General features: G+C 43.0%; 2 protein-coding genes across 4 annotated transcripts in view; one reads left to right on the top strand and one right to left on the bottom strand.

The window, feature by feature from the left end:
• The window catches only part of RNF121 (ring finger protein 121), a 77,608-nt gene extending 71,409 nt beyond the window's left edge, over positions 1–6,199 (bottom strand). The window contains exon 1 of one of the 2 annotated variants that reach the window (XM_028115916.2): positions 6,120–6,199. In XM_028115916.2, the coding sequence (XP_027971717.1) occupies positions 6,120–6,182 (63 nt within the window). In that variant the 5' untranslated portion in view covers positions 6,183–6,199. Of the gene's footprint in view, positions 1–2,794; positions 2,831–6,119 lie in introns of those variants that run through there. The other variant, XM_088017705.1, reaches the window with a different exon arrangement.
• A 393-nt stretch (positions 6,200–6,592) lies between these two features.
• XNDC1N (XRCC1 N-terminal domain containing 1, N-terminal like) overlaps positions 6,593–24,161 on the top strand; it is a 20,342-nt gene continuing 2,773 nt past the window's right edge. Inside the window, exons 1-8 of one of the 2 annotated variants that reach the window (XM_088017663.1) lie at positions 6,593–6,826; positions 10,847–11,022; positions 12,971–13,112; positions 13,917–14,072; positions 16,109–16,287; positions 19,665–19,747; positions 19,984–20,156; positions 22,445–22,517. In XM_088017663.1, the coding sequence (XP_087873789.1) occupies positions 10,978–11,022; positions 12,971–13,112; positions 13,917–14,072; positions 16,109–16,287; positions 19,665–19,747; positions 19,984–20,156; positions 22,445–22,517 (851 nt within the window). In that variant the 5' untranslated portion in view covers positions 6,593–6,826; positions 10,847–10,977. The other variant, XM_088017662.1, reaches the window with a different exon arrangement.

Below are 24,161 nucleotides of genomic sequence, written 5' to 3'. Positions count from 1 at the left end.
AGATTATTAACAAGAATTATACATTCATTCATTAAATCATTCACTAGTATTTACCTGATAGAAATAGTACCCGAGTACCTGACAGGAACTGTAGGAAACACAGACAGGGTAAAATACTGGGATCCAGGACTTGCAAAGCTACAAAAGATCTCTAAAACATCATCTCAGTCCAAACCTATCATTTATTTCACAGATGGAGAAGTGAGGTAGAGAGAGGCTGAAATCTCTCATGAATTCACATCTTTGTGCATTTATTGAATCATACTCTGCCAGGCACCAGGAATATAAGGATGAATAAGGCTTTCAAGGAGAACTTAATCTCGTGGGAGACAGACAAATGCACGACCCCAGTCAAATTACCTCTGTAAATGAAGTCATATACATACAGACATGTTCAGTGTAGGACAATATTAGAAGTACACAGTACTCACACTGCCCAGAGTGGTTAAGAGCAAAGGTGCTGGAGTCGTCTTGGATTTGAACCCCAGCTCTGTCACTTACCCATCTGTATAACACTGGGCAAGTTACTTAAATTCTCTATACCTCAGTTTCCACATCTTTAGAATGGGGATAACCATAATAGCACCTACTGTAAGGTTTTCGTATTAAATTAGATAATGCATATAGAACACTCGGCACAGGACCTGGAACAGACTAAGTATCTTATTTCACCTTCAGCACTCACCTGCTGAGCCCTGGTCTCAGAATCCTCCTCAACACAGCCTTCTAAGCCATCTATTATCATTTCGCTGCCTCCAAGATAAAACAAATCTGCTATTCCTAGTCTAGAACCTAAGTGTATTGTTTACTACTCTTTTTTTCCCACTACACTATGCTATTACTCATTTTACATGCCTTAAAAATAATCCAAAGAAAAATGGTCAGATATTCAAACCTCAATTGCTCAATAAGACCGTGGCTTTGGCCAAAAATCTCTGAAGAAGAAAACCCCTGGAAACAAGGAACATTTATCAAACGTCTACAGGGAGAGACCCACAGGAAGAAAAACAAAAACAAAACAAAGCAAAGCAGTAATTACTACTTTGAGGAAGCAAGGATTTCCACAGCCTATCTGTTAAGGGTTTACCAGTCTAGCGGGGAAGAGGAGATATAGGACACGAACTGCAACTTTCTCCTTGATGCACCCACCACATCTACTACCTAGCACAGCACCTGTGACATGTTTTTGTACTTATTTATCAGTGTTTCTCTTGTCATGCTAGTCCATGAACTCCATGAAGGCAATTATCACACCTTCTCCATCCTGGTATCCTCAAGCATAGCACAGTGCCTAGTACAAAGAAGGTGCTTCAGAAAAGGTTGATGAATTATAAATGAACACAGAGAAAACCATCAAAGGCAGGGAAAGAAGACATCAGTGTAGATCAGAATAGTTCTAAAAGTCAAGACAGCCTTGGGCTAAAACCTTAAGTACAGGTACATTTAGAAACACACAGAGGGAAAGGATAGGCATTCTAGGCAGACAGGTCAGCACCAACAAAGACCTGGCAGTAACCAGAAACATGGTGCACGGTATGTTAGAATCAGAAAGTTTTAAACATGACTTAGTCCAACAGTTCAATTCTCATGGGGATGTTGTAAACATTCTACTAAAAAAAACCATGTACTACTAAGCAGAGGAGCTGGCATATCACAAACATTCACTAACTGGTAGCTAGTATTACTATTACTCAAAAATAATTAATTGTCAAACACTTAGTAGGAGCCTGTTGTATGCAAGGCAGCATGCTGAGGGAAAGAACTACAACAACGAGCAAGACAGATCTGGACTCTGCTCTCTCATTTAGCTAAGAGTCTAGTGGGGAAGACAGACAAAATAATCCTTGGTAGGCCTGGGCTAGGGGAAGTATGGGGGGTGTGGGGGGGCTGAAGGAACCAAGAGTAGGGTCATCCAATCAGTGGGCAGTAAGAAAGAGCTCCCTGATTATCAAAGTGTGTCTTGAGAAACCCAAGGGGTTCTGAGTCCCCTTAAGGACCCCAAGGCTTCAAAGCGAGATTTTGCTTGAATAAAAGGTATTGTGGCTAAATAAAGGTTTAAAAACCACCAATCTAGTTCAATCTCCTCTTTTAAGAAGAATAAAATAGGGCCCATATGAGGTAAATTATACACTTGAGACAACAAATACTTCAAGTTAGTTATAGACTGGGATACTTGCTTTGAACTTGAGCCGGAAACTACTCACTGATCTGCATGATATCACATCATTCTGGCAGATGAACAAGCACTGGGGGTAGATGCATCCAGAATTCACAGGCACTGGCCAGGCAGGCCGGCTGGCCCTGATCGGATGTTGACATGCTTTTTCTACCCTAGGTCCCAAGCCAGCTCTCTCTGCCAAAATGATGCCTCCAATTCCTCTCTGAGGTTGGCCAGCCTCACCTTCCAGGAGGAACTCACTGGCTCCAGGAGTAGGTCTGCTTCTGGGCCACCTATCTCGTAACCATGCTTTATCCTACTAACATCCTCCAGCACCACGTGGTTTGGCAAGTTGAGAACAAGAACTGAGTTTAACCAGTTATCACAGCCTGTTTAATACCTAGCCTGAGCTGGCTAGACCCATCTCTCATCTCCCTAAATACCATTAAGCTAATCACTCTTCCCATGGGGGGGAAGGGGGGGTCCAGCAGAATCAAATTATCATTAAATTAAAGGACCTGTATAGAAAAACCAATATTCCTTTGGTTAATCCTTACTTTTACACCTCTCAGGAATGAAATGCTACTTCGTGTTTTGGAGATGAAACTTCTGTATATAAAGAAAGGGGTAGTTTACTTGTTTAGATAAGTCTGCAGTTTAGGTCTTCAAACTGAGAGGAAACAAGTACTTTGGAATCTGGAAAAAAAAAAATGGGTTTAAATCTTAGTGATACCACTTAGTAGTTGCAAGATCCTGGGCATTCTCATAATACTCTGAACCTCAACTTTCTTGATCATAAATAGGGAATACTAATAAAGTTACCGTCACAAATCAGAGACTTAAAATACTCTTTGGAATCACAGTCACTTATGAAATGTATGTATCAACTTTCACATGATATCATAAGACCATACAGTTTTAAATTACCTATCCCCAGAGCATAAAGAATGGAGAAATGGAAACAAGGTGCTCTGTATAGCATGGGCTAAGCTCAGGATAGCACAGGCGGACCTGGGTTCGAATCTGCACCTCCCAGCTCACCAACTGTGGAATCCTAGGAAAGTTACACCAATCTTTTTAGCCTCAGTCTCCTCATGTATAAAATGCAATTAATACCACCTAACTCACAGGGGTGCTATTAGTAATGAATGAGATAATGTAAGTAAAGGACTTTAAACAGAGGCTGGTTTATGGTAAGAACTCAATAAACAGTAACCTTTTCCACCAGTAGCTCATTTCCTAAACCCTCTTTTCCATACACCTCTGCAACACAAGAGAAACACTTAGCAAAGCCTAAATTACCTCAATTACTAGAGAAACAAATAATGAAAAGACAAAAGAGGAAAGAAATGAATGAACTGCTGGCTGCTATTCCAACTTATCATACTAATGGCATCTGATATTGGAAAACACAGGTACAATATCCTGAAGAACAAAACCACAGCATGTACAACCTTCCCAAAGAAGTGGCACAGAGCACCAACTGCGGCTTAGTTAGGCTATCCATTACCATTATCTGGGCCCCACCGTAGTCTCTCTACCAAATAGAAAGGGCTACAGGGAGACAACTGTGACACCACATGCAAGTCACTACTTCTTTGTAAACCGAACCTTTATTTTTTCAGCTCAAAACCCATCTCTAACACAAAGATTTCACTGACTCCCCCCTAGCAGACTCAAGTGCTTGCCCCATTGAATTTTTTACACACTTCCACTATAACAATTATCTAGCACTATAGAGCTATTTGCATGTCTCTTCCCTACACTCTAAGTTGGTAAAGATCCTGTCTTATCTTTGAATTGCCAGTGCATAACACACAGTAGACCTCATAATTACAAATTATAAGGATGGATTTCACCTTTTTCTTCACTAGTTAAGGCTGCTAAGCAACAGCTGGGTAGACTTTAGTATTACATAAACTAAGGCCTGCCAGACCAGACCTCCGAGTTTTTGCTTGTTTAGGGGAAGGGAGCTTGAAGGGATAACTGGCTGTTCCTACTTCTCAGAGTTATTTCCTCAAACACACAAAAGACACAACCAGTCCATACAGAATTTCCAGACCACAGATTATATTCTTTCTCAGTAAATAAAACAAGTAACAGAAGTTTCTGGGACAGATGCTAGTGGGTTATATATAAAGCTGACCTCTAGGGCATGACACTCTAAGTCTATAATATACTCATAATAAGTATATTATACAACTAGAAGCTCTTAAGTTCTTAAAACATAAGGAAACAAAAGCTAAGAAGCAAAAATAAAAAATGTCTTCCAATCAAAACTTTAAGTTTTCTTCTCTGCTAATACTTTTGCTCTTTATCTCAATGAACCCTGATACATGTAACTGAAATTAGCCTCCCTCAAAGGAGAGCTCATGACTAACAAACCATATGTAATAACTTCAATACTATATTTACTTTTTCCAGGGCGCTTTCAAATATATCTCACTGAACCAAAGCCAACTGTAATCATAGAAACTTAAAGCTGGAAGGGGCCTTGGAGGTCATTTCCACAACCACCCCATGTCACCAACCGAGTGGTATCCAAACACCTTTAGTGGTTGGGAGGTATGGGTCTAAAATGCTTCTTTTAAAAATCTCCCCCTGCTCTAACCACCTGTCGGTTACTCAGTCTCCTGCCACCTTAATGATCCCAATCAGGTAAACCAAACCTACCAAGTCATCCCACCACCAAGCAACAGTCTTGACTTCTCAAGTCCACTTCTACTCCCTTTTCTCTGAGAGAGGCCTCTCCCCCAGTCTTCCCCAGTCACCCACAAAAAACAGAGCCAGGACCTCTAAGATTCTGATCACTCAGAGATCCCCTTGGTTCCATTCCTGACAATCAATCCCCTTCCTCTATATGGTCTATATGCTGTCCTGTGCAAGGCCACAAGCACCCCTTGTTGTGAATGTACCTTTGGCCTCCAGAATCATCTCCCTTTCCTTTCTCACCTTCTCTTTACTTCTCAGAGCTGTCCCTTCAGTCCTTTCAAACTCAATGTCTCTTTCCTCCTAGTGATTCAAGGACCACTGGTAATTGAATACATCCGTTGTTAAATGCCTATTAAACAGGTAAAGGGGACATACATCCTCAAGGAGCTCACTCTCAAAGAACTTATACGTTTAGAAGGAGGCAGAAACAGAGAATCATTTACCCCATAAGACTCAGTTCCTTTGGAAACCCTTCCCTAGCCCAAACTAAATTGGCCCCCTCTTTTCAGTGCCATCATTATACCTCTGATGCAGTGACTAGTCTTCCTTGTGTGTCTCCCACCACTAGGCTGTGGGCTCTTCAATGGGAGGGCCCCTATGTCCCTAGCACTTAGCCCAGGACTCAGCACAAAGATGATATGTAATGTTTGTTAAATGAGTGAATGGATGAATTCCGGTATATAATCATTCATTCATCCATTCAGTGCCCAAAACTTTACTGACTACACATTATGTACAAAGTCCTAGAGTGTAAGTATAAATAAAATAGTTCTTACATAAAAAATAACGCTATAATACTAGATTAGCACTCTTCCCCGGTCCGCGTCCCCAACCCCCACCCCCAAACCTAGCCTCCACTCTCCCACAGCGAAAGCCCTTACAGAAGTCCACGCCCCTCCAACTCAAGCTACCTCTCAGCCCTTCAGTCCTACCCTAGGACCCCCAGCTAATAATCTCAAATCTTAACACCCCCATCCTCTCTGGCTTCTCTCCCTATCTTCCATCTCCACCCTTGAGGTTACTGCAAGTCTTCTACCCCCATGTCCACCTCCGAGTCTCCGAGTCTCCGAGTCCCCGAGTCCCCGAGTCCAGGGTACCTCTGATTTCCCTCTCCGCGCACCCGCCCCCCAGTTCGCTCCTTCCCTCTCAGGGTCCCGCCTCCCCTAGGACCCTACTCCCGATGCCTCTCCTCCCCTCCCTTCAGTTTCAGGCTGAGCCTCTTCCCTCCTTTACTCTGAACTCTTCTTACCTCATCTAGCTCCCGTTCCCCGGCAGGACCTCCTCCAACCTCCACCTCCACCACTGCCGCCATCTTCACAACTCTCCCCCTCCCCCGTCCCCGCGCGAGCCAGCTGCTTCCGCCGCTCAAGTGCTCCTAACCAATCGGCGGCTCGAGCTCCAGCAGGGGGCGGGGCATCAAGGCAGGCCGAGCTCCGAGAAGGACTAAGAGACCGTCTACCTGCTACTCCTTAAAGGTCAGGGAGAGGCGGTTTCCATGCACTTCCAAGCTTCGGTGGAGGAGGGTTCTTGGAGAATGAGAAATTGGACTTGTATTATTTTTAGTGAAAATATTTCACCAATTTTCCCCTTTGGAAAGCCAAAAAGAAGAGGCTCTAAACCGTCAACTTTCGCGACGCTCCCTCACTCTGAGCTGCAAGGAGTGAAGCGTGGAAGCTAAGGACTACGTTCCCCAGAATGCATTGACTCTGACCCGGAAGTTTAAGTTCCGCGCTCTGGACAGATTTGTAGTGAGTGAAAATTTGCATAAAATATACATTTCAAAAAATAGACATAAAACATACATAGATACACACGAATGTATTTTGCTGATTATAGCACATGTCTTCCTGCCTCGATGGGATTCATCTTTCAGAAACAGCGGCTTCTTGAGGCCACAGAACAAATTCCCGGACTTGGGGAGGCGTAAAGAGTCGTGCTCCGGGTCAGAAGGCGGAGGTCAGAGGGCAGAATTGGCGGGAGAATGGGTTTGTGGTCCACGATCTGAGGTAGCAGTGGCTCTTCGAGGTCCGTTGTCCCGGGTGAGGGGCTTGGGGGGTTGTTGATGGGGAAGGGAGTTGCCGAGAATGGGTGGCCATCAAGGAATGCACAGAACAGCGCGTTCCGGGGCGCGGGGGAAGTGGCTGCGCCGCTTAGCCTCTTGAAGCTGAGAGAAGAGCCTTGCGGGACCTCCGCGGCCCCCAAACTGCTTCTTGCGCTCTCACGCCTTAAGGTCGCTTTACAAATCTCCGTACTCTTTCCTACCACACATCGTGCGTCCGCAACTCCTATCTTTACCCCCACCCATACACCTTATTCTCTGTGCTGCACCCCAACTTAAAGCTACCTAACTCATTTCCAACCCCTCGTTATCTGTGCATCCGGACCCAACACCTTACAAACCTATGGCCTCTGCACACTTACCCCTGGGCGTCCCAGCTGGATCTGTGGGGTGAATAGTGCAAGGATGACCAGTGGACTCACAATAGAGTGCGTGTCCACTTTATTTTAGGACCAACAGGAACCATCTACAGGCATCTTATTTACTTAAAATGGGAATTATTTTTATTATGCAAAAGAATGCAGAGAATATTATAAATACTTTATAACCCAACCACCCCACATTGACTCTTGACATCATGATCTATTTGTGTCCTCATTTTTTAAAAAGATAAAATAATACGGATAAAGGTTGAACTTATTTGTGTCTTCTTCTCTCAGACCCATTACTCTTAAATCTTTCCCAGACACAACTATTATCATAGTTAACTGGGTATTCTCCCAGTCCACTGAGAAAAATTATGGGTATTCACAATGTAATTGTATTATTTCATTTTGTTTTTTGATGAAAATAAGTGCTATTTTCTATATCATTCTGTAACTTGTTCTTTCACTATATTTTTTGAGGACTGTCCATGTTCATGTATATTTACATCTAATTCGTTTCTTTTAACTCTTAGGTAGTGTTCCATTATATTATATATATAGTATTTTACTATTCCATTTATCCATTCTTCAACTAATGGACATGAATTTTATGTTTTTTGCTATTAGAAATATTGTGTGTGTCTGTACACATATGAGTCCCTCTAGAGCTGCACTGTTCAAATAAGTTAACTACAAGCCACACATATGTGGCTGTTCTTGAAATGTAGCTAGTCAGAATTAAGATGGGCTGGAAGTGTTTATGAGAGGGCCAATCCTTTACATTGTAGACTTTTTAATTTTTTAAATTTTTTCTGGTCTTAGAGGAAAAGTATATGCAATTTCCTTATTACCAGGAAGTATGAGGATTTTTGGTTATTCAGGTCTTATGTGAATTGTATTGCTGTCTTCTTTCCCATGTTATTGCCAATCCTTTACATTGTAGACTTTTTAATTTTTTAATTTTTTCTGGTCTTAGAGGAAAAGTATATGCAATTTCCTTATTACCAGGAAGTATGAGGATTTTAGGTCATTCAGGTCTTATGTGAATTGTATTTCTATCTTCTTTCCAGTTTTCTATTGGACTGTTTGCCCTTTTCGTACCGATTTGTAATACTTAAAAATATATATTCTGAATACTATCCAAGTTTTTACGTGTTGCAGATGCCTTCTTCGAGTCAGTCATTTCTATTTTAACTTTGTTTTTGTTACCTTAAAGTGTTTTTCATGTTTCCGTCTTTGATCCATTTGAGTATAATTTTTTAAATATGTTATGAGATAGGGATCTACTTTTATTTTTCTTCACAAGTGGGCCAATTTTTTGAACACCACATATTCCTTCATCTTTTTTTGACAGACTTATGATTCTGTTCTATCTTATAATCAAAAGATGGTAAATTCCTATTTATTTGAGTCTGTTTCTGGAATCTGTTTGATCTGTCTTTTTAGAGTTGTAGCAATTTGTGGCCCTTTATTGGTTGATGAGTTTGTCATGTTTGCCAGAAACTTCTGCTGAAATTCTGATTGGCATTATATTGACTTAATAAACTACTCTTTTCAATGGCTCTTTATGCCTGCCGTGTTTCAGCACCTCCCATAGGTAGTGCCAAAATTGGGAAATGATGAACATGACAAAAATTCACATCCTCAAAGTGCTCACTACTTACTGGGGAGACACACAGAGTAAACATGCCATTGCCAAAAAAAAAAAAAAGAATGACAGTATATACAAGTGCAAGGAGGTTGGAAACTTAATCTTGGAGAACAGCAAGCAATTTGATAGACTATGATCTTCCTGAAAATGACTGTATATATCTTATTCATCATTGTGTATCCAGTACCAGTACAGGGCCTGGTACCTACTAGACACCCCCAAAATATTAACTAAATAAAATATCCAAGATTGGCAGCTTGGGGTCTCCAAGCCTAGAGTATAGTTTGGGGCTGGCCAAGTCAGTCATCTGTATGTTAGTGATGAGAAATGGTGGAGTTTTTACATCAGATCACAAATGGGATACTAGGAGTTTCTCCAAAACAGAGACCATATCATTTATTTTTATATATCCATTATATCTCTGTATGCAGAGAGTAGGAAAAATTGCTGAAGTTCAGTGAGTTCCTGTTGTGGGAATTGTCAACTCTAATTAATCTGAAGGCCTGGAGAGGTGACTCAGGATTCATCTTGCATTCTTCTCTCTTTGAAGCCATGGCACCATATTGAATGTGACCTGTGAGGAGTACTTGACCTTTGGATGACCTTTACTAACTGTTACCACTGTCACAGCAGTCTGCCCCACTATAAGCACTCCATGACTGCTGGTCCATTGCAGCTCAATTTTTATGGTCATTCGTTCAGCAGACATTTGCTAATCTGTTTCTCCCTCTTACATTGAGGATACGGAATTTAATTAGACATGAAGCCTGTCCTCCAAGAGCCTACAGTTGGTCAAAGAACATAAGACATATACCCAGATAATTGTAACACAGAATCAAGAGGTTGGAACTATCACTTGAGCTGGTTGAGGTGGAGGTGATATTTTGAGCATCAAAGATGCATTCTATTTGACAAATGCAAAAGGGAAAGAGCATTCCAACCAGAGGTGATGGCATGAAGAAAGGCTTGGAGATGGGGGGAGGGGGGAATTGGGGGTTGAGGGAGCGGGGAAAGAGGCAAGAAGACCAAATATTATGGCCAAGAATTTTTCAGGGGTCATGGACTCATTCTCAGGGGCCAGATGGGTAATGAACATGGGTAAAAAAGGGCAGGGTATAAATATTTGGAGAGAGATCCTACTAAAGGCATTCAGACAACTTTAAAACACCTCTAGCCAAGGAATTGTTGAAGCTAGGTGATGGATGGGTAAGAGTCCATTATACTAACATGTGTGGTTTTTGCATATATTTAAAATGTTTCATAAAAAGTTTGGCAAAAGACAAAGTACAAATATCCATAATGAACTTTAATATAAAATAAAACAGTGAGAGGTAAAACACATCCTCTGATGGAAGGAATAGGAGCAGATGAAGCAGAAAATGTAGAGCTCTACATTGTAGATGCTTTGAGGGGCCAAGCTGCATTAATATTTATCAAGTACCTACCATGTAAAAAGGGATTCGAATACATCAAACCATTGAAGATTCCTAATAGGGGAGTAACAATGAAAAACAAGTTTAAGAAGATTGATTTTAAAAGGAAGACAAAAACCGATAGACCTGTATATATAGTTGAACATTTGTTGGATCTTTGCTATGTGCTAGGCTCTAAGGGTATAAAGGTGAATGACTTAAGGCATAATTCATGCCCTTGGGAGCTCACCTACATATAAACTAAACATTACCATGCTAACATATTTTGTACTTGCCGCTCTGTTGCCCTGTGGTTGCATTCCAGTCGTTTCACATTTATTGGAATCTCACCCCCTGGTCCAGATCTGTTCCCTGCCCACTGCCCCCACAAGCCCATCATGGGCACCAGAAACAGTCTGACTGACTGCTGCCAAAATTACCAGAGAACCAGCCATGGCTAGTTTGTTTTTCTTTTGTTTTCTTCTTCAGGAGTAACATGAGGGTTCTTTCTCTTCTGGAACTGACGAGACCAAAACATAGGTAGTGCCAAAAGTGGTGACAGAAGAAATCCTGGGGGAAAGTATTTTTGCCTTGTACTTGGGACAACTGCTGGGCCCACCATGGCTCCTGTAAAGATTAGCCACGTGGTATCATTTTCCTCTCAGGTACGTTAATTAGCAGGCATGATTTTTTTCTTGGTGACTGAGAGGAGTGACAAAAATAGGAGACTTGGCTGCACTTGCAGGAAACTCCCAGTTTAATAGAAGAGACATATCACTTCTTTGGGGATCCAAAGTCAAAGGAGGACACACAGCTCTTGCCCTCAGGTTATTCCCAGAGCAATGCAGGATGCATAAAAGTAGTATTCCCAGGAATTCAAGGTAAAGAAGAAAACAACCTCAGGATTCCATCCTTAGTTTAAAGGGAACTATCAAAACCATAGACCCAAAGTCTGTACCAGGGTCCCTAGAAGGGCTATTTAGTTACTCTGCCATTGAGGGCAGACCACGCTCAAGGTCATCCCTGATGTGTGAGAATACCACCTCTACCATCAAAGGTGATCTCAGGGACGCCTGGGTGGCTCAGTCGGTTAAGCATCTGCCATCGGCTCAGGTCACAATCCCAGGGTCCTGGGATCGAGTCCCGTATCAGGCTCCCTACTCATCAGGGAGCCTGCTACTCCCCCTGCTTGTGCGTGCACACTCTCTCTTTTCTGTTTCGCTCTCTCTCTCTTCCCTCTCACAAATAAATAAATAAATAAATAATAAATAAATAAATAAAATCTTTAAAAAAAAAGTGACTCAGCCTCCTCCCTAAAAGTTCACTTTTCGGGAAATCCCGATTATCCCAATTAGGTCTAGATGCCGGGCCCTGGGCCCAGGATTGATACGGTGTGGTGATTCTTAGGAACTTCCTCTCCTGTCATTTCTATCCATTTATCCTTTCTTCCCATTCCTCCCCTTCTGTTACCCTAGTCTTTCTCAGAGAGGACCTTGGCATTTTGGGTAGGATAAGTCTGCATTTATAGCAGGGTCATTTGCCTGATGGGATATTTAGCATCCATGGACTCCAGACCCTAATGACAGTGATGCTTCCTGGTCATTATGACAGTCAAAGACATCCCCACTCATTTCTTTAGGAACTACTATATCAACTCCTAAGTGAAATAAAAATTACACCTATCCTTCTTACCAACATAGTCAGCCTAAATGGTTTTCTTCATATACTGAGCCCTATAGAGATCATTACTTATCACCTAATACTGAGGTTTTCAAACTGTGCTCTGTGGGTACCCACTTCTGGAAATTGAAGGCAGGGGGTCATATGTCTCTAGGCCCCCAATTTGTTTTTTAACCAGAGCTCTGTTTTTATTTGTTGAAAATAAACACACACACACACACACACACACACCTATAAGATTTCAGTTAAGAGGATGGATTTTATTGCTAAAACAAAATTGAAAACCAGGAACATAGTCTCCCTCCCTTTTAGTTATAGATGAAGAAATTTAGATCCAGAGAAAGTAGTTTGCTCAGGGCCTTTCCACAAAAAAAAATATCTAACTTTGGATTTGAACTGAATGTCTCTCTTGGTACTGCTATTGTTGCCTTTGAACAAATCACTTTATTTCTAACCATCAGTTGTAAACTTAGAAAAAAATCCTTGCCTTTCTTTTCTCATAGGGTTACTTTGAAGATAAATAGATGTCTGTGAAAACACCTTATAAATGAAAGGAAATAGTCTAGTGTGGCGGTTAAGAGCTCAGAATTCAGAGACCTAGGTGTTCTGACTTTGGTCGGTTATTTAGCTTTTGTAGCCTTGAATCTAGGCTTCAGTTTATTGATCAGTTAACAAACTAAGAAGCAATAATGTTAGGTAAACTAAAGAGTAAACTAAAGTGTTAAGAGGATGAAATGAGGTAGTTTGGTAAATGAAGGAGAGGTAAACGGTCTGTAGATCCCCTGGCACATGATAACTCCCATCTAGTGCTCATTCTATCATGTTAAAATGCCTGGAAAGGTTTGGGAATGTAGGGAGCCCTCCTTCATGGGCATCCTCTTTAGCTTTCGACTCAGTGAGGATCCTGATGTTCACCTTCTCTCTCTGACTTAGGATCCTAAGTATCCTGTGGAGAACTTGCTGAACCCACACAGTCAGAGGGGACCTTGGCTCGGCTGCCCTCAGGACAAGAGTGGGCAACTGAAAGTAGAACTCCAGCTGGAGAGGGCAGTGCCCATTGGCTACATTGACGTGGGTGAGTGAGTTCTCAGAGCCCTGGGAACCTCTGCGGGAGACACAGGAATAACATTGGCTTCCAAATGCTCCACCAAAGTGTCTCAATTTGGTCTAGCTGAGCACCTTTCATGGAATAAACCCTTCCTGGTGTGAAGGTGAGGTGTGGCCCTTGCCCTTGGGAGAGGTGTACGGTGTTGGCAGACTGAGGGTTCTGTTCACATAAAATGAAATGGGGATAGCATTCCCCGAATTAGGCAACATACCTGCCCTGCTTTGATCTGAGCGGTCTGGGTGAAGCCTTAGGACACTGATATAATTATAAATGCCACAAATAGAACCTGTATACACCTCTAAATATCATTGTCAAGAGCATGCTAGGGGCTGAGCTCTGCACACTAATGTGGGAAGACTCCATAGGAATTTCTGGGTTGAGAAGGTTGGCCTTAGAATTCTCTGGAGTAGAGAACCGACAAAGACCATTGGTCTCAGCTCTGTCAGGATGGAGAGATGTCAGGCTTCTTACCAGGGGTTAACAGAGACAGATTAGCACTGCCTGCCACAGCCAGAGGCCAGAGAAGCAGCAAGTCTACTGAGTCAGGGAAGGTTTCTGGCTGGGAGGACCACCAGGAACCTTCATCTTGTCATTCTGTGGACTAAGGTCTCATCCACTTCAGTTGCTGGCTCAGTGTGTTCCTTGACCTTTCCAGGCCTCCAACTAGCTCTAGAAGGGAAGATTGTCCTTTTCCCACCCAATTCCTTGTGCACAGTCAGGGCAGCATCTTCCCATCACCCTTAAATTCTTCTCTCAACCTTTTGTCCCCAGGTAACTGTGGCTCTGCTTTCCTGCAAATTGATGTGGGCCGTTCTTCCTGGTCCTTGGACAGACCTTTTGTCACCCTGCTCCCTGCAACCATGCTAATGTCCCTAGCTGACTCAAAGCAAGGGAAAAATCGCTCAGGCGTCCGCATGTTTAAAGATGGTAAGGAGGGACGCTTGGGTGGCTCAGTCGGTTAAGCGTCTGCCTTCAGCTCAGGTAATAATCCCAAGGTCCTGGGATCAAGCCCCGGGTCGGCCTCCACATTCAGTCTGCTTCTCCCTCTCCCTCTGCTCCCCCTGCTCATGCTCACTCGCTCTCTCTCTCAAATAAATTAATAAAATCTTTAAAAATGAAGATGGTAAGGGAGGCAAAAGCAGAAATGGGAGAGACACTGAGCAGAGAGATTATGAGAAAGAGATACAGTGATGCAAAGCTAGATAACCCAGGATAGAGGGCCATGGAGCTGGGCTGGTAGGTGGGCTTGTGGGAGGGGCCTATGCAGGGGCTCGGTTACATCTGTGGGACATGGGGTAGGCAGTGAGTGAACAGCTGTGTGGTATGTTTGTGTATGAGTTCTCTGTGGTAGGAATAGGTGATAGCCTGGAATATTTACGAGCTATGATTTATATTGACACATGACGTGATTTGGTGGAGGCTGATGTAGAACTCTTCTTTGTGAGTAGTGTTTTTATTTGTATAAATGGACTTTAGTGTGAGTACAGTAGTCCCCCCTCCCCTGCACCTCATCCATAGTTTCGCTTTCCACGGTTTCGGTTACCTACCATCAACCATAGCCCAGAAGCAGATGATGCTCCTTCTGACGTAGTGTCAGAAGGTCAGGTAGTAGCCTAACTGTCACAGTGCCTTCCTGCATCAGTCACCTCATGTCATCTCACCACGTAGGCATTTTATCATGTCACATCATCGCAAGAAAAAGGGTAAGTAGAGTACAGTAGGATATTTTGAGAGAGAGAGACCACATTCACATAACTTTTATTAAAGTACATTGTTATAATTGCTCTATTTTATTTTTTTTAAAGCTTTTATTTATTTATTTGAGAGAGAGAGAATGAGAGATTGAGAGCACGAGAGGGAAGAGGGTCAGAGGGTCAGAGGGAGAAGCAGACTCCCTGCTGAGCAGGGAGCCCGATGTGGGACTCGATCCCGGGACTCCAGGATCATGACCTGAGCTGAAGGCAGTCGCTTAACCAACTGAGCCACCCAGGCGCCCTAATTGCTCTATTTTATTATTAGTCATTGTTGTTAATCTCTTCCTGTGTCTAATTTATAAATTCAACTTTATCATAGGTATATATGTATAGGAAAAAAACAGTATATAAGGGTTTGGTACTCTGTGGTTTCAGGCATCCACTGGAGGTCTTGGAACATGTGCCCTGCAGATAAGGATGGACCGGTGTATAAGTGCTAGTATAGAATAATGTTTATGTAAGTGATGGAAGCTATAGAATGGATATAATGAGGCAGTACCCAGTGTTCCTGAGTTCCAGTCTATGCAGATCTCTGTGTTCACGAGGCACTGCAGAAGAAACATGAGGCCTGATTCTTGGTCTCAGGGATGTACAGTCCTAGTAAGGATTTGTCCCTGTTGACACAGAGGTGTTTGTAATGTGAAGGAAGAGTGATATGGGAGGGTCACAGGAGGTGCAGGAGATGAGCTACTACCAGATAGTGCTGGGAATTAAAGGTGAGAAGGGTTTGCAGCACTGATATGTCATACTGGGAGTGACTTTGAAGGCCATGGAGTGCTGCGGGGGAGGCTGGGGTCTCATGGTCCGGGAGGGGTAGATGCAGCTCAGCTAACCCACCGGGCAAGGTGTCAGCTCAGACCCCAACACTGCAGGTACCTCCTGTCAAAATGCGACATTGAGAAGGTCCCTGGAGAAGTGTAGAATGAGGCTGTGCTCATGCTGGGTACCGAGTGGAACCCTGACAGAGGAGCGAATGTGGGAAGGCGAGGCACTGGGTCTGAGCGCACCTTGCCTGGCCTGCTTGGGACTGCCAGACACCGAGCACCGAGGCCTAAGGGCCAGTTACTGATGACCTCTATTCTTCCTTTTGTTGTTTACCCTATACAGTCTCGTCTTTTCTTTCCTCTCCTCAGTATTGACCTTCTCTTCCTTTCTCCTCTCCGTTTATGCATTTCCTTTCCCTTTCATTTTCTTTCTTTTTCCCTTGAGATGATTTCCTGGCGCCAGCCTCAGGTGAGTCATGGGATCGACTTCGCCTGACCTGCTCCCAACCCTTCACACGTCAGCAGTCTTTTGGCCTGGCCTTCCTCCGGGTGTGTTCCTCCCTGGACTCCTTAGATGACCCTGTGGGGGCTCCCTTGGCCCCCGAGAGCTCGAGGCTGAGCCAGGTATGTACAATCGTGGAACAAGGACTTCATATTTTTCCCACTTTTTTTTTTCAGTTTCTGGTTAGAAAGCTGGTGCTTGATTGAGGGATAGACACACACACGCTCAAATAAAAACATAAATGGGCTTGCTACGCTTTCTTACAAGTAAGAGGGAACGCCTCTCCTCCCCTCTCACCCGTGGGAGAGTCAAGGGAACGAGCCTTCAGGACAGTGTACCCAAAGCTATTGGACCATTTGTTCTTGAGCATGAATGAAGTCTCTTTTGGATTCAAACTTAATTTCATACTTTAGGTGTAGGTTCCTATGGGCTATAGCTTTCATCAGACTTTTCCTTCTGGCACCTGCCAGACTCAGGGCTCACTTACTGTCTCTCTGTCATTGCTGTCGCCTGACCCACCTGCCAGGAGAGCCAGTTAGAATCTTAGATATGTGCTCTGCGATTTCATCTGTTTTCCTGCTTTCTCTCCCTGTACAGCACATTCTTACTGCTAAGAGAAGGTAGATAGGTATCTGGTCAGTTTACCTCCCCTCTTCTCAGCCAGTTTTCTAGTTATTTTTTCCTCCTAAGCCTATTTGGACTCTTCCTGCTTTCTCGTCCCTGGTGTCTTCATTTAACTTTCCAGTACCCTCCATCATAATTCCCTCCAAACAAGTACAAAGACAGAATCACACAAAGCTAGAGTCATAGAATTCTAGAAGTGAAAAAATACTTGGGAGTTCATCAAGCCCCATTCTGCACCTCTTCTACATCTCAGCTAGGGAAACTTCCATAGTCAAATTCACACAGTGAATCAGAGCAGAGGAGGGACTAGAAATCCAAGTCTCCTGTCATTGTACCACAGCGCTTCCTATGCACACGATGCGTCTTTAGAAGCTCCAAACATCTGACCTAACCAGAAGTTCAGCCCCAGGAGTGAATGTCACGGGTGTCATTCCTGTCATGGTTAGTGAGAACAACAAGAGACTGGGCATTGGGAAGAGAAAAGGGAGGAGGAGGAGGAGATGCTTCTGTCACGCAGCCTCGGGAGAAACCCAGAGAACTGAGACAAAGTAAAGCCTGGTCTGAGATTTCCTCCTTTGCAGGAAAAGCTCAAAACCAGTGGAAGCAGTTTGGGTGCTCTGCCGGATTCCGGCTCTGCAGCAGCCTGGGGCTCAGTGAGTGGCGCTACAGCCCTGGGGCCCCGGGCCCAGCTCCAATAAAATGCAAGCTCTGCGAGATTAGGGACCTGTTTGTCTTGTTCCACACTGATCCCTGGCAGCTAGCACAGAGCGTAGAACAAAGTAGGCTTTTAGATAACTCACCGTTCAGGGGCAAGTTGTAGATAGGAACACCATAAAATTTACCATCCAAACTCAGAGACACTTGGAGCGCAAAAAAAGAGGGCTGTGAATTTTATCAAGACAACAGTATTGTCCCAGGCAAACCAGGAGATGTGGTCTCCCTAATTATGGGCTAAATAAGGGCTTCTTAGAGCCTTTTCCATGTTAGTCATCTCAATTACTCTGCAACTTTAAGACCCTGGTGGGATGGAGGAGGGAGTCCGCAGCTCCAGAGCCATAATGTCAGAAGGGCGTTGAACATCAGCAGCAGAGTGAAACATATTGCACACACCTCAGGGAAACCACAGGGAAAGAGATCCTGAAACGTTTCTACAAGAGAGTGTTGGTATATGGAAACAGATTACTAGCACTCAGTTTTGTAATTTAAGATGTCTAAAATTCCATAGGCTTTTTTCCTCCTGTGTTGTAATAATGGTATATTATAGTGATAGCAGAACATAAGGGCTTTTAGGCCTGTGAAATAGGGTATTTCGTGGCACTGGTTTTCCAGTCAGGAAACAGAAGCACAGAGAAATTTAGTGAGATGCCCCAGGTCACATGGCTAAAGAGGTCTTGGAGTGGATTTGAACTCAGGCTGCCTGACTCCACTTAACCTGTGCTCGGGAGCTCAATTCCTAATCTCACTTAGATTTAAAGTTAAATAAACCATCTCTCCACACCCATCCAGTTGTCCTTTCTAGTAGCATTCGACTTAAAATTTATGAGACAAGGTAAAGAAAAAATAAACACCCTGGAAAATTAAAATATTTCAAAATTACTGCTAGGTCCAAGATGAGACTGTGATGGCATTTATAAAATATTAAACAGTGAATGTGATTACTTAAATAAGTAAAACAAGCTGTGAATATGAATAAAAATACTACTTCTCATACTTGCAGAATGAGGTCAAGGTCATGCTTTACAAGAAAGATGTTTACTTTTAAAAGAATCTGTGATAGGGATGCCTGGGTGGCTCAGTCAGTTAAGCGTTGGACTCCTGATTTCAGCTCAGGTCTTGATCTCAAGGTCATGAGCTCAAGCCCCACATTGGGCTCCACGCTAGGCATGGAGCCTACTTAAAAAATTAAAAAAGAATCCGATAGAAGAATCAGAGCTGCAGATTAAGAGATGAAATTTTTTAGTTCTTTTAAATTCAAGGGAAAAAGTAAATTTGGAAAAATAAAAAAGGAAATAGGTACAGATGAATTGACACAGATAAATTGAATTTTGACAAGATAGAAACTGTGGCACATACCACATAAATAAAAGCTATTTAGAAATGATCTATTGTGTGATTATCACATGTAGACATTTCTGGAGTTAGAAGTAGAGAGGTTTATAAAATTCCTGTAATAGTTATGTATAGTGGCTAGGCTAATACTTATGGTATCTATATACACATATGTACATACACATCTCTTTCTATCAGTGGCTAAAATTGGTAGGTTTGTAGTTGCAGGTGAACAAAATAGTTCACAGAAGAAATCATGCTGGAAATTAGACAATATTATTAAATAATATTACGAAGAGAAAAATGATGAGAATGTCCCCAAATAGTTCAAAATAGAACTATTTTTAAATATAGAGAAACATATGAGTATACTTAGTTTCTCTCACATAGGTGTATAAAGAGAGATAAGTGATTTGAGTTTTGTACCTACACGAATCAATTTTATATATGCACAGATTGAACCACACACACACACACACACACACACACACACACACACACACACACACAAGCTTTCAAAAGTTTGCTTGTGATTATCAGTCCCGTGGCCCCATTTTTTCCCAACAGCATATATTCTTTGATCTTTCCGGATCATGACAAAACCCTTAGCATTGGGAAACTATACAAAATTACTGAGTCTCTGAATCTTGTATCTTACAGCTGGGAGAGAGTGTGCACACAAGCAAAGGTACCACATAAAGTTATAGCAAATATCCGTACTCTTACTAACCTGAAGCCCTCAGGTTTGGGACTATTCCTGGTACTAGGTGGCAGTGCCCCCTGGTGGTGGATATCTGTAGTTCATATTTCTCCATTTTCTTCTCAGGGCTCTGATGCTCAGGAGTCTGGTCCCAGCCCCTGGCTGGCTAATCCTTCCATTCGGAGGACATTCTTCCCAGATCCCCAAACGTACGTAGCTACCAGAATGGAGGTCTCTTGTCCACTTTTCGGTTCTTTCTCCTGAAAAAAGAAAGGCTACCAAGTCACTCACAGGCACTCACTGCCTGGTTTCTCCCACTTAATCACATCCTCTCGACCTAACCCTATCTGTAGATCAAACTTTCTTGGTTAGATGCCACTGAACAGAGCGAGCAGAATGGAGTCTCTGTTCTGAATGAAACCGAGTGCTGTCTGTCTCCCTGCAGGAGCACCAAGGAAGTTTCAGAGCTTAAGAATATCCTAAAACAGCTCCAGCCAGGGGCTTTGGGCCGTTCAGCCCACATGGTGCTTTCGGCTGCCCGGAGGGTGCCCCCCGTGAGCGTGGCAAGCACGAAAACCAACCATGAGGAACAAGGTCCTAGTCAGCCAGCCGGCGCAGGTGAGTCCCCATCACCTACCTTTGGCTCTTCGCTCTCCCTAGCACCATACTTTCTCCCTGAATCCACCGCTGCTATACAAGAATGCCTCGCTAATGGGACTTCATGTGGGAGAAAAGACAATTGTCAGTGTCTTGTTACCAGAAGAGAAATCCAGTATTGTATAGTAGTAATTGAAAGAACACTGGCCTAGAAATCAGGAATCCTTATCTCTTTGGGCCTCAATTCCCTCATCTTCAAAGTGAAGGAATTAAACCACAGAGCATATAGGCCTCTTGCAGTATTAATGTTTTGTGATCACTTCAGTAGGACAGTTAAGTCAGGGTGGTGGTGTATGGAGCTTATTGGAGAAATAAAGTAATGGAATAGCATGGTTTTATCACAGAGAAGAAAGGATTAAACATGTCGGAGCTCCTACTTTGCACCAGACATGACTAAGGCACTTTTACTAACTTAACTGTTGAATGCTCATAACAAACTTATGAAGTAGATCCTGTTACTGTTATGCTCATTTTACAAAAGAATCTTTTTTTTTTAAAGATTTTATTTATTTTATTTGCGAGAGAGAATGAGAAAGAGAGAGCCCATGAGGGGGGAGGGTCGGAGGGAGAAGCAGACTCCCCCCTGAGCAGGGAGCCCAATGTGGGACTCCATCCCAGGACTCCAGGATCATGACCTGAGCCGAAGGCAGTCGCTTAACCAACTGAGCCACCCAGGTGCCCGCAAAAGAATCTGAGGTTCAGAAAAGTTAAATATTCTGAGTCACCCAGCTAATAAATGTGTGTGCCACTAATAAGTGCCACTAAATCCAGGATTTGAACCCCGGGGTTCTTGGTTTTAACTGGTCTAGACAGCAAGAGAGAGAACACATAGAGTTCTCATTGAAAACCTTTGGTTTCACTCATTGCTTCATTGGGAAAATTTTTAAAATTTTAAAAAGAAACAGTTTATCTGTCATTTTAAAGAACTGAGCAAATTACTGATAACATAATAAGTATGTTATCTCATTGCAGAAATAGGGTACATTGGTCATCTATGTTTGCATAAACAAATTTCCCCAAAACTTGGTAGCTTACAACAATATTTATGATTTCACAGTTTCTCATAGTTAGGAATCTGGGCCTGGCTTAACAGCATCCTTAAGGCTCCAGATCTGACACAAAGCTACAGTCATTGCAAATGGAATGGAAATGATCTGCTCCCCAGCTTACTCCCATGGTTGTTGGTAGGAATCATTTCCTTATGGGTGTTGGATTGAGGCTTCCCTCACTTTCTTCACCCTGAGAGCCTCTCCCTGGAGCATGTCATAATGTGGAAGCTTGCTTCATCAGAGTGAGCAAGCGAGCGAGCAAGAGAGAGAGTGCTAGCAAGAAGGAAGTCCGTCTGGGGCGCCTGGCTGGCTCAGTCAGAAGAGCATGAAACTCTTAATCTCGGGGTTTTGAGTTCGAACCCCATTCTAGGCATAGAGATTACTAAAAAATAAATAAGCTTAAAAAAAAAAGTAAAAAGAAAGAAGTCAGTCTCTTATAACCTAATCACAGGAGTGGCACCCCATCACTTTTGCTGTATTCTGTTCATTCAATGCAAGTCATTAGATTCTGCCTAAATTCAGCGGGAGGCACGAATACCAGGAGGCAGGAATCAATAGGAGTCATTTCAGAAGCTGTCTACCACATAAGGAAGGATGTAGTTTATAATTTTAAGAGACAGAAAATGGGAAGGAACTAACCTTTTGGGGACACCCAGTCAGCTGGGCACTGGAACTGAAAAGCACCTTCAAAAATATTAAGTACTCTATAAAGTGTTTTGGAAGCTCTGAAAAGCTAGACAAATGGTTGTTGCTGGGTTTTGTTGCCACTCATTTGATAGATATTTATTGAACATCTCTGTGTGCAAGGCTCCATGCTAGGTGTCAGGGATACCACAGTAAATAAAATAGCAGTGCTCCTACCCTAACAGAGAGACTTCTCCATGTCATACAAGTAAGTCTAAAACTTCAGACTGTGATAAGTACTTCAGAAGCAAAGCATAGGGGTCCCTGGGTGGCTCAGTCAGTTAAGCATCTGCCTTCGGCTCAGGTCATGATCCCAGGGTCCTGGGATCGAGCCCCGCGTCGGGCTCCCTGCTCGGCGGGGAGCCTGCTTCTCCCTCTCCCTCTGCCCCTTTCCCCCTACTCATGCTCTCTCCTTCTCTCAAATAAATAAAGTCTTAAAAGAAAAAAAAAAGAAGAACAGCATATGTGAAGGCCTTTTTGTTAATGCGCTAGATGTAATGAGTGTTTCTAACACAGAGCTCAGACCAGAGGAGCAGAACTCAGAGAATGATGTGAGCAGGACGAAGAGACGGAAAGTGCAAGCTCGCAGGTGAGTAGGTCAGCCTGAAAGATCCAGATCACCTCCCCAAACCTTATTGCCCTTCTGTGCACCTGTCCTTCCCCAACCTGTGTCTTAGTCGAGTCAGAGAGTGCCCTCGGGTCTGCATCTTGATCTCAGGGTCTGGGCCTAGAGGGTAAGTAGAGAAAAGATGTCCTTGTCCACATGTTGCCAGTTAGGCACAGAGGGAGCTCTGTAGTGAATTAGAACCTGGAGATGAGTACGCTGTATCTCATGGACTTCATTAAAACTTTTTCTGTTTCAGAGAACACTGTCAAGACAATAAAAAGAACCCACAGATTTTGTGAGAAAATATTTGCATATCATATTCAATGAGGGACTTGTTTCTAGAATACATAGAGAATGCTTACAACTCAACAATAAAAAGATAACCTAATTCTTAATGGACAAAAAGACTGAATAGACTTTTCTCCAGAGAAGATATACAAATGGCCAATAAGCACTGAAAAGAATGCCTAATAGTGGTCAGTGATCACATCCAGTAGGATAGCTGTAATCAAAAAGACAGTAGCAGGGCACCTGGCTGGCTCAGTTGGGAGAGCATGCAACTCTTGATCTCAGGGTCTTGAGTTCGAGCCCCACGTGGGGTATAGAGCTTACTTTAAAAATAAATTTTTCAAAAAAGACAATAACAAATGTTGGCAAAGATGTGGAGAAATTGGAACTCTCATACACTGCTGGTGAAAATGTAAAATGATGCAGTCACCCTAATAAACAGTCTGGCAGTTCTTCAGAAAGCTAAACATAGAGTTACCATATGACCCGACAATTCCACTTCTAAGAATAGACCCCAAAGAACTGATAACAGGGGCGCCTGGGTGGCTCAGTCAGTTCAGCATCTGCCTTTGGCTCAAGTCATGATCTCAGGATCTGGGATCGAGCCCCACATGGGGCTCCCTGCTCAGCAGGGAGCCTGCTTCTCCCTCTCCCTCTGCCTCTCCCCCACACATTTGTGCTTCTCTCTCTCTCTCTCTCTCTGTCTCAAATAAATAAAATCTTTAAAAACAAAAAAGAACTGATAACTGACAGCCAAAAAGTGGAAACAGCCCAAATGTCCATCAACTGATGATCAGATAAACAAGATGTGGTATATTCAGACCATAGAATATTGTTCAACCATGAGAAAAGATTGAAGTACTGATGTAAGCTGCAATATTGTTGAACCTTGAAACATGCTGAGTGACAGAAGTTAGTCAGAAAAGACCACACAGTATATGATTGCACGTATATGAAATGTCCAGAATAGACCAATCCACAGAGACAGAAAGTAGATCAGTGGTTGTCAGGGTCTGAGGCAGAGAGGAGGTAGGGGTAGTGACTACTAATGGATTTAGGGTTTCCTTTTGGGGTGATAAAAATGTTCTGGAATTAGATAGTCCTGGTGGTTACCCAACCTTGTGAATATCCTAAAACTGTTGAATAGTATACTTTAATAGGATGAATTTTACCGGATGTGCGTTGTATCTCAATAAAAGAATAATTTAAAAAACCTGAAAGCAATAACAGAACTTCTGTTCTCAGATGTTCAAGGTTAAATGACTTCCCTCAGGTCGGATACATAAGTGGGAAAACCAGGACTCCAACCACGGCTTCTGGCTCCACATCGATGAGTCC

Source organism: Eumetopias jubatus, unplaced genomic scaffold (assembly GCF_037043125.1).
Source record: "Eumetopias jubatus isolate StellerSeaLion01/CBP00866 unplaced genomic scaffold, mEumJub1_p1.0 scaffold_13, whole genome shotgun sequence".
NCBI lineage: Eukaryota > Metazoa > Chordata > Mammalia > Carnivora > Otariidae > Eumetopias > Eumetopias jubatus.
The sequence above is the reverse complement of the archived record's forward strand: the minus strand, read 5'-3'. Positions and strand labels throughout refer to the sequence as shown.